This window comes from Notothenia rossii, assembly GCF_949606895.1.
Source record: "Notothenia rossii genome assembly, chromosome: 10".
NCBI classification, from domain to species: Eukaryota; Metazoa; Chordata; class Actinopteri; order Perciformes; family Nototheniidae; genus Notothenia; species Notothenia rossii.
In genome coordinates this window covers 13,688,699-13,699,517 of record NC_136908.1, presented here as the reverse complement: position 1 = coordinate 13,699,517, position 10,819 = coordinate 13,688,699, and the positions used below count along the sequence as shown (strand labels likewise).

General features: G+C 40.4%; 1 protein-coding gene across 7 annotated transcripts in view; it reads right to left on the bottom strand.

Annotated features, from left to right (window-relative positions):
• kcnq4 (potassium voltage-gated channel subfamily Q member 4) overlaps positions 1-7,986 on the bottom strand; it is a 36,707-nt gene extending 28,721 nt beyond the window's left edge. For all 7 annotated transcript variants that reach the window (XM_079654216.1, XM_079654218.1, XM_079654217.1 and 4 more), the window contains exon 1: positions 6,704-7,986. In XM_079654216.1, the coding sequence (XP_079510342.1) occupies positions 6,704-7,005 (302 nt within the window). In that variant the 5' untranslated portion in view covers positions 7,006-7,986. The remainder of the gene's footprint in view (positions 1-6,703) is intronic.
• Positions 7,987-10,819: the final 2,833 nt, after the last annotated feature.

The following is a 10,819-nucleotide window of genomic DNA, read 5'->3' as shown; positions in this document are numbered from 1 at the left end:
CCCACATTTCAAAATAATCCTTTTTTAAAAGTCTTTCAAACTAACCTTTATTATGAAGGTTACTTGTTTTTTTTTACAAAAACTTTCAAAATAAAACAGAAAAGCAATTCATCTTTATCGTATTTTCAACTTGGAAGACAAGGTTCTTTGGAATGACACTTATGCGTGTTTTAACTTATGCGTTTTTTATTGAATGTAGTCACAGGAAACAGCACCACCCCGTTTATGTGACCATTATTACAAATTCATGAATTTATTTATGTCTTTATCCTCCGCATTATTCACATCTTGCATATGCTTAAACACAAGTATAGCCCTTTAAGAGAAGACATGACCAGCCTTGCAGGACTGAGAGGACGGAGGGGGAAAAGATAGAGGGGCAGTGAGGGAGGGGAAGTCAATTAGGCAGAGCAGTATCACAAATGAGAGATTATATTCCCACTCGGGAGGAAAGAGAAGGAGGGAATGATGGAAGAGAGAGAGACTGACGGGAGAAGAAAAGGCATTTGGGCCATAAAGGATTCTTAATGGAGCAGAATTTACACATCCTGCTGAGGTGAACAGATAAAAAAACAGCACGAGCATATGAACAACAAGCATCCAATCTGCAGTCCTCCGCAGGTTAAAAACCTAACAGAAAGTGGCTTTCTCCCTTCACCCTTTATGGTGCTACTCCACTCTTCTTTCTCTCTTACTTAGTCATCAATAAAAACACATTCAGGCACTGACTTAACAAGCAAACAGCAAGACAAAAAGCTATTTTCTGACGCTACTTAGACCATTAATAAATAAATAAAAACACCAAATGCGTCAGTGGTTTTTTCGAGGATGCCAAACGGCGGAGTGGCAATTTTAGTGGATTTTGTGTTGCATGGTTGAAGACCTGGAAAAGCAGACCAGACTGTTTCCATGACCCAGGTGAGAAAGTAGATTAGCTCAGAGCGGGTTCAGAGGGAAGGAAAACTGCAAGGATAGAGTGAACACATTCAATCAACAAGCTGTCTGGGCTAAATGAGTTTAATAATGTCACAAAGGCAATTCACCTTTATTGAAAAGCTTGCATTCTGTGTGCAGCAATGTTCGCACAAAAGACTTGTGAAGAATTAACCGTAGCCATGCAGACAGTCGATATTTCAAAGCCACTTTGACCAAACTATCAGTGGAGAGGTTATTGAGAGCATTAGGCTGTGAGTCCTGTTGTGGGTATCTCCCTCAGCATCTATAAATAATGTGGCTTTAGGCGCAAGCTTTCATAAACAGAAGCCATCACGTGTGCTTCTGCCATAAAAGGTTAAAGTGAAGGGATTCCCACACGCCATGGGGACTTTATCTGGCCAAGATTTATACGAAATGAGAAGTAAAGAAATAAAGTAAAGAAAATAAAGAAGTCTGTGTCTGACAGAAAAAAAGATTTACAAGCACTAAAGTGTTCTCTCGTACATTAAATTACTCGATAGTGATCTGCATTTGTTTAAATGTACATCCAAAATGTACAGCTTGTGAGAAAAACATCTTAAAGTGTTGGTCAAGTGATTAAGAATTGAATTTGCATGAAGTTGGGTGACTCATGAAACATATTGCGGACTAAAATTGGCCTTTATGGCTAAATCCAGCACAATTATGGACGGACTCAAATGCTCATGATATTTAATGTGCGCTGTCCCTTCTTAAATAAATAAATACAAATGTAAAACAAATACTTGAAAAAACATTTCTCTTTAATCCACTAATAGCGAAGAAACCTGAGCTCAAGTCCAAGAACTCCATGTTGTAATTTCCCTCCACATCCCTGCTCTTTAGCTCTGTAAGACATCAATAATATATGACCAGTATATTATTAATCACAATTAATCACTTTGGCTGGTCAGTGCTCTGTCTTCACTGCTTTTCCTGTCCGTCCACATACTGTTACTGTATATTCAGGCTGGGGTCCAGTGAATCTCTGTACCGAGCCAGAGACTCAGACAGAGTATGGCAGGCAAAGCCAAGATCAAGACATGACATGGTTTGTTGGGTTTCCACAGTGCTGGTAATAGAGACTGGTAGTTTTAGACTGGAGTTCAACAGCCCCAAAGGACCTCCTGCTGGGATAAATTACGATGGGCAAAAACATGCGGCCTCATGTGATGTCTATATGTGGCGCTGCCTATGGTGGAAATGGGTAAGCGGTCAGAGGTGAGGGTAAACACTGAAACCGATATCTTTGAATGTTGTCGCCCATCTACCAAGCTCATATGAAGGTTTACAGATGAAAGGTCCAACAGAACATATTACCAAACGGTCTAGACATTTGAACAAAGGTAATTACAGTTAACAATTACTACCTGGACAGACATCATGGAGCACCGTTCTCTTCATTTTGGTGCTGATCTGGAGCGCGTATCAGCAGAATCTAAAGGACTGTTCATGTGAAGAGAGCCTATATTATATACATTAATAATGCAGGTATTTTGAGGAAGACACTCTGCTATCCAACTGTTTTATCACGGAAAGCCAATTCTAGAAAGCTTGTGATTTGCCTACTGGTCAAGAAAAATGTTTTGTGATTCAATGAAACTCAAATAACATGATTCCTATGGTTAGAGCGGTTTTGGCTTTAAAGTTCAATTGTCCCCTGAACAGAGAGCGATTGTTTGGTCCTTCCAAGAGTTTGAGTTAGGAGTTCACACCAACCAAAACAAACTTTACCAAGGTTGTAAATGCGTGCTCAATATCGTTGGGTTTCCAACTGCAGGTCTGACAAAAGTAGATATTTTAAATGTCAGCCTGTCTTTTGGGGAAATGTGTTTGTGATTTGCACAATTTCTTTTTACTTTTATGACACTGAACAATGAATCAAGAATATAATATGACAGATTAATCAATAATGAAAATGAATCATTGGTTGCAGTCATTACCAATAGCTTTTCCAAAATACACACAGATAATCATAAGTACAATATAAAGAGGTATTTGTCTAAACTATACAGAAACAAATGTTGTTGCTTTGCTGCTGGTGTTTGTACAAACTTTAACAGACTTAACAAGCTCAATTAACAAGCTCAGACAAGCAGACTGACCCTCCCGCTGGTAGTTTAACAGCACGTGTAACAAAAATAAGGGATTCAAAGGTGACAAAAAAGGTCTTGAGCTTGAGTGAAGGGACAAAACCTAGACAAGCGGCACTTAACATTTCCTAAACGCATCGTTTGAACCAGAGGCTTTGCACACGCAAGAACCTGCTGCGTCGTCTGAGCAACCGATCGGGTTGGTGGACAGAGGAATTCTTTTTTTTACAGATCCTCAAAAGCTTCCGAGAACACTTTTATCCTTTTTAACAACTTTGTGCGTCTTTACAACCACCTCCGTCCCTTTCCTTGGTAGAATAGAAAACAAGGCTTTTAGTAGAGTCTGTTCACCTGACTACTGCTGGAGGGGAACTAAGAAGACAGGAGTAGAGAGGAGAGGAAGAACTGAATTAGCATACAGCTGTAACACAGTGAGTGTTTGAAGAGCATCCGGATGTAAAACCAGTGCTTGAATTGGAATAAAAAAGGTGCCAGTACTCTAAATCAGCAACTGTTTCAAGTCCATTTTATTTATACAGCCAAAAAAACAAGAATTTGGCTCAAAGGTCTTTACAATCTGTACAACATACGACTCCCTCTATCCTTATCCTCATATCTTTGAGTTTCCGTTACGGCCTCGTGTGAACGAACGGGCTATACGAAAGAGAAAATAGCGGATACAACCGTTTGCGTTATCGTGTAAACAGCACCTAAGAGGATGGATCTTATGTGCAGCTGTGACAGCACCAAGGACGGATGAGGAGTGTGGAGGGACTTAAGGGGGTGCCCGTGGAGAGACATTACAGCGGAGAGCTACTTCACCCCTTTCCCAAACATGCTTCGACACACACATGTGACAAGACGCTCTCTAAAAGCAACGCATACAGTATGTTTCAGCATCCACCATTACAATGCAGGACTAATTCAAGGATCAAGGGAAGTTATCACAGAGCCCAACACAGCGGTATTTGGCTCAATGTAATTACAATAGATCTACGCCTCCTTAATTGAGCTACATCATACAAAGAATTTCCTCACACATGGCGCAGCTCTCAGAATAGGGAGCGCTTCACATGTAATTATTCATAACAAATGCACATCTCATATGTGCACTCAAATATGCCATGTCATGGATATTAAAAAAAGATTTTAGTCCCTGGTACAATTTGTAATCTGTTCAAAGAAGGAAGGATTCTAGGCAAAAAAAATTAGGGTTTAAGCAAATTGAATTTGGAAGTAATTAGCATAAACATAAATAAATGACACAAGTTGAGGGAGAGTTTGTTAACACCATTTTGATATAGTTTTTCTGTTGTTAAACATGGCCCCAATATACTTCAATACATCAATACTTAACCGTTTTTTTATTCTTCGTTTAACGTACAGGCATGTGAGAGAAAAACAAATCTATATTTCATGGTCACACATGGTGAGTAATTAATGTACAAATGGTAATTTTGTGGGTCCTTTAAGATGGCGATATAAAAGAGGTTATCACAGAGGCGGTTCACTTACAAAGTCCGTCAAGCTGAGTCTTTGAGGCCATGGCATCTGAAACATGATCTGGGCACCTCAGAGCGCCTGCTCTGCCTCTTTGACAGAGAAATAACAACGATGGCCATGCCATCATCTACGACACCCAGTAATGTCAGAGAGAATGTCACCTGCAATACCTTCTTAAGGCCATTGTTCTTAATGAGAAACACACAGGTTGGAGGCTGTACAACACATGTTGGTTCTGTGTGTGCAGCAAAGACATGTTTGCGGTCCCATGAGAACAGAAAAGGCAGCAACAAATAGGGGGAAGTGAAAGAACTGAAGGACAAAGTGAGACTTGCGGACCTACACAGACTAATGTGCTAATGCATTTGATAAGAACACATATAAGCTCTGCAGTGGGATTTCCCTCTGTTGTAAACACATGATGGCATTGGCAGGGAGACGGCTGCACTTTTCTAAACAACGACACGGAAAGCCCGGCCCGGTCCAAGGAGCTCCCACCACAAGGTTGTGATTGGCCCCGGTGCAAATATTGTTTTGGGCCCCAAACATAAGCGCGCCACACGCTGATGCGCTCACACACTCACGGACATACACTCTCTCTTGTCCTTTCTCTTTTGAGCGCCACTCTTGTGCTTTGGTTTGCTGTACATTATAAATGCAAGCTATTAAATTGTTTATAATGCTACCGAACTTGCTGCTGCTAGCTAAAGTATAGTGCAGGTTGATTCAACGGTTCACTCGTCACGCGAGGTATCACATGCCATGAAAGGGAGCAAGGTCATTGGACAGACAAATTACAAATTAATTTAGGTTGCTTGGTTAATTTGAAGACTGCGTGAACCGGTCAATGCCATTGGGGCAAAATATTATTATTATTTACTTTTTTTGCATGGGCCCCTGGCCGGCTCTGGGCTCCTGTGCATTGCACCGGCTGCACCGTCGATAGTTACACCACTGGCTCCCACACATAATGCCCTGTTCACTATGTGCCAGACACAGTTGGAGGACAGCTGCTGGGGTACAACTGTTCTGGGTTCGACTGAAAAAGACAGTGACTAACACTGAAAACAGTGAACATTGACTGAGTGAACTTTTACTTTTAATTGGCACTTTGACGCCTTCAAAACAAGTGTTGCAATTTGGTTATTTAAGATGTTAAATCTGAATAGCCTGCTCATTCAAACAAATGACAGTTCAGGACAGTTTGTTTTGTATGTGTGCTAAGTGTTTTACATTTTAGTCCTGAGCTGTTGGGAACAGCCATCGCCATCAGTGAGCTCATTCTTTTCCAGTGTTTACATGTTGTATACATTATAGAGCATATGGCACATGGGTACTTTAAAGTCCTGACAAAATACCTTCTACAATAAGGGGGGTCGCCTCAGTTTGAGCCCTTTGTTTACTGCATGTGTTTAATTGGTGAGATATTTCTTCATCTGCTTAAAAAGCTGTCACATAACTGGTTCAGAATGGGGTCAAGCCTTTTACTAATGTATTATTTACTTCACCTCTTAGAAAATTCTGCAACAAACAGGTTCAGGCTCAATCAGCTTTTTAAGCCACTAACCCAAGACTCCCCCCCTGCCCCCAAAACGAAAACACTGATGTTATTTTTCACTCACTGTCATTAAAACTTTTCCATTACATAATGCACACCTCTACATTTTGAACACGCATTGGTGAGGCATGCCAACAACAAACACAAGAAACATACTGCAGAGTCATTCATTTAAAAGTATGAGCAGGCATTACAAATGTTCACAAGGATATTATGCCAATTAACCCCTGTGGATTTGAACACATTCAATAGATCAAGGGTTTTACAGATTATTTAATCAGACAGAGGCAAGAGGAAATTGAACAGAAGACCCCATGTTGAGATGATGTATGTAAACGACCATGCTAATTGCAGAATAAGCAACTCTCCTTGGTAAATTGGAGAATTAATCAAATGAATGCTGGCGTATATACTGATCAAAACACATGATTGGAAATCATCATGGAAAGTCTAACGTTGCATTACGCAGCATATGAGTTGATTTGCTCACTAACTTCATGACACTTTAAAAAGTTGTTTTACAAAGTTTGAAATGTGCTTCATTTAGGTTACTTGCCGATAAAAACAAAAACAAAGTTAATGATGATACACTTACATGAAGGCATGGTAGATGAATGCCCATCCTCTTGGTCTTTCCAGCACGTTGTACATGCAGTTCTGCAACTTTCTGAAGCGTTTGTTTGGAGAGGACGAGTTGCCCCGGTGTCCAGGGGGCCCGGGCCGCGGGGTCCCCAGCAGACCGGTGCGGTGGGACGGGTGTCCGCGCTCCGGGCTGGAGGGCTCGCTTCTCTCCGTGTGGACAGCGGTGAGAGCCACAAACTCTACCCGCCTGTCTTCGTTCGGATCCGGGGGCACCAGCATTCTGATGCCGCCGTTGTTTGACGGACTTCCTAACATCTTCAGACTGGCACGATTTAACTAGGCTACATATGATTTGACACTGTTTACTAGATCGTCTGCAGGAGCGCACCGTTATAACCAAATCATAGTGGGTATAAAGTGGACTAAAACTAGTCTACCGGTCAAAACACATGTGTAAATATCATCCCTGCTGTTTGTCACACTCGGTTTAGTTACTTACGATTTAAAAAGTTATTTGTAAATCAAGTCACGGTCGCAAAAGAAAAGATGCACAATAGTTGTGCGACGCACTGAAACGTGACCTTCAGCGATCATTGCTAAGAGTCAGATCATATGTGAGAAGTAATCAGCAGGGTGCACAGAAGATCTCACACATGCACTAACTCCAAGAACAGTCAAAGACCTGCCAGCACTTTGCAGAAAAAGCCCCGAATGAACTCAATCAACTGAGCATATTACCATAAATGCTTCTTAAACGTGCAGTCACAAATCAGAAAACAAGGCTACAGAGGAAGCGAGTGGAATGCGCATGCAGAGGATCCTCCAGACCAACTCTAACCAACTACACTCTGTCTAAGTCCGTCTAAGCAGAATGAATTGTCAATGTGAGGATCGCCACAGCAGACTGTTCTCCCCGCCTCGTGCGTCTCTCTGTTGTCCAGCGCTCCTGCAGGCGGGGTGGCGCGCGCATAAGTGAAGATCATCTGTATGATGACAAGAATCGCAGACGACCAACTCTAAAACTCTGGATAAAAGGGCAAATAAAGGCCTGTCGGTGTTTGCATCTGGTTTGTAAACGCGTAAAAGTAGGAAAACACCTCTCTGGTGTGTTATTGTTCAGAAAAGAAGCGCGAGAGGCGAAGCCTGGATAGGTATGCGCGTGGGATGCACGCAGGATGCACGCAGTGAGAGAAGAGGATGACCGGACAGTGATAGTTGTTAAGTTATGAAGCTGTCCCGGAAGAATGAGCAATTATTGGAGATTGTATTACTTGTGTTAAGAAATAGGCTACTGCCTATGCATATCAACCTAAATATATAACTGTTCTAAATTATCCAGGAAGTTAAGAAAGGATTGAAGTGCCTTCTCTGAACATTACAAAAACATTTACAATTTTTCGAGGATTTGTAGTTTAAAAAATTACTTTTTGACTTCACCCTGAAATGAAAATGTCACTTGGGTTTATTGTGTTAGGGGGCTTGAATCCATGGCTACAGGCGTTTGGGACAGCAGAGACAGGTGCAGGGGGACACGGCGACAGCACCTCAGTGTACAGAGCTTTATAAATCTATGACTGTGACACATACATAGGCTTGTGGTTCTGACACATGTGTTAGGGTTATGAATCACAGCATCTTAGAGAGATCACCTGTCAGGGGGACTCCCAGGAATTAATTATAGAGGTGGTCCACAAACTCATGCTCGCCTCAATGTATCTTCTTACAACCAAAAGTGACAACAACAAATACAAAGATCATTCAAATAAATGTATGACTTTGGGATTGCGTCTATATTCAGATAAAACAGAAGCACAAAATGTAAATCTGGATCTACTGGAAGTTAAATTCCTGAAGAAGAAAAGAGGAGGATTTTGGAGGAAAACTCCACTCTCTCTCATGTCTCACATGAACCATTGTTCAATTACAACATTAATGTAAATAAAATGTAAAAAAGTCACACCACTTCCTGCTAAAAGATCACCGATATAATGTTTTTTACGATAACCATGATATTAAAAACATTGTAATATGTATCTCTTTTAAATAATACACATATGATAACATCCTGTAAACAGCACCTAAATAATCTTGATGTCTTTCCATTCTCGTTTTTTTTCTCCATTAAAGTTCCTGCCACACCAATTTGCCAAATAAAAACACAAAATTAAGGATTAATTGACTGATAGCATTAGTAATCGTTTTATTCTCTATAGTTTTTGCAAAAATATCGTTCTCATTCATTCTTTTGGCCATGTCAAAATCTATTATTGGCCCTGTTGCCTGCATCAAACAGAAAACCTGAGCATCTGCAATAGACACGCGTTTAGCACTGTGAAAGTTTTACATTGTTCCACAACAACAGCAGAGGCAGGTCTCTCACTTTAACTATGAGCGTTCCTGTCCGGTGTGGCTGCTGCAGTTTATGGAACATGCAAGTCTGTGAAGTGACGTGTGGGAATGCAGCTGGAGTCTCTCACAAGTCACACATCTAGACATTATTCCCAGGGTCCGCTCCCATTACATAACGTAACATCACTAATCCTTAACTCTTTACTCAGCTTCACACACACAGACCAATGGACTCACTGGCGGCTATAAAATGGATTCAACTGTTGACAGCTGTACCTATAACATCTTTGTATTAATACAGACTGGTTAACATGACAGATCTGTCTGAAAAAGCGAGGCCAAATATATCCAAATTAGAAATGTTGTTGTGAAAGAACATATCTACCTGTTCGAATGTTTGTTTTTAAAAACAGCATTGTTTGTAAGCATCAACTTATTTTCATTTTCATGACATAGATTTTTTTCAAACAATTGGCCTATCATTTAGTTAACTTAGAATAAGTTAAACGTTTTCAAATATCTTGTTTAGTAAGATCAACTGTAAAAAACAAAAACAAAGATGGTATGACTTCAATCAGAGAAAAGCAGCAAAACGACACATATACTACGACACATTTTTACAGTATTTTTATGAAATTGGTGACAAATAGAACAATCACATCATTGTTTCCATTTATTATATTTGACACATTTAGCAGGAAGCGGAGTACGCTTTAGTCCTGAGTGTCAATTGTATAGATAACCAATTTAAAGGCACAATTTATGACCGAGTTTCACAAAAGTATCCTATCATGTTTACATACGTCTAAATTGCTGCCCAAATCTCTGTTTATGAAACAACACAATGCCAACTAGAAAATGCATTTCCTGCAGAAAATGCGTGCGAATGCTGTAAACTGTGAACATTTATGGCTGAATTTAGCTGAAAATGCAGAAAAAGCTGAATATGTTATTAGCTGAATGGTAGCTGCTTTTAGCTACAAAAATGCAGAAAAAGCTGAATATGTTATTAGCTGAATGGTAGCTGCTTTTAGCTACAAAAATGCAGAAAAAGCTGAATATGTTATTAGCTGAATGGTAGCTGCTTTTAGCTACAAAAATGCAGAAAAAGCTGAATGTTATTAGCTCAATGGTAGTTGCTGTTAGCTACAAAAATGTAGAAAAAGCTTAATATTTAAAAGAAAAGGTTTAAAAAAAAAGGTATAAACAACATGTATAGCCTCATTGTCCTGACATAGCTGAATAAGTTAATAGTTTAATAGTTTGTGCAGCTGAAAGTAGGCTGAAGGAGTTAAATATCAGATGTACATAGTAGTATAAGTTCAAGTAGCATTACATCTATAGGGCTTTTCTTTTGAAGGGGTGTTTGGTTTTGGAGAGTGTGAGGTGTAGAAAAACTAAATGAGATGTCTGACATCAATCAATGGGAGGTTCACCCATAAAAACAATGGTTAGGTGGGCAAAGGCCTTTGGCCTGTGTGTGTGTGTGTGTGTGTGTGTGTGTGTGTGTGTGTGTGTGTGTGTGTGTGTGTGTGTGTGTGTGTGTGTGTGTGTGTGTGTGTGTGTGTGTGTGTGTGTGTGTGTGTGTGTGAGAGTGTGTGTGTGTGTGTGTGTGTGAGAGAGAGTGTGTGTCTGTGTGTGAGAGAGAGAGTGTGTGTCTGTGTGTGAGAGAGAGTGTGTGTGTGTATGTGTGTGTGAGAGAGAGTGTGTGTGTGTCTGTGTGTGTGAGAGAGAGTGTGTGTGTGTGTGTGTGTGTGTGTGTGTGTGTGTGTGTGTGTGT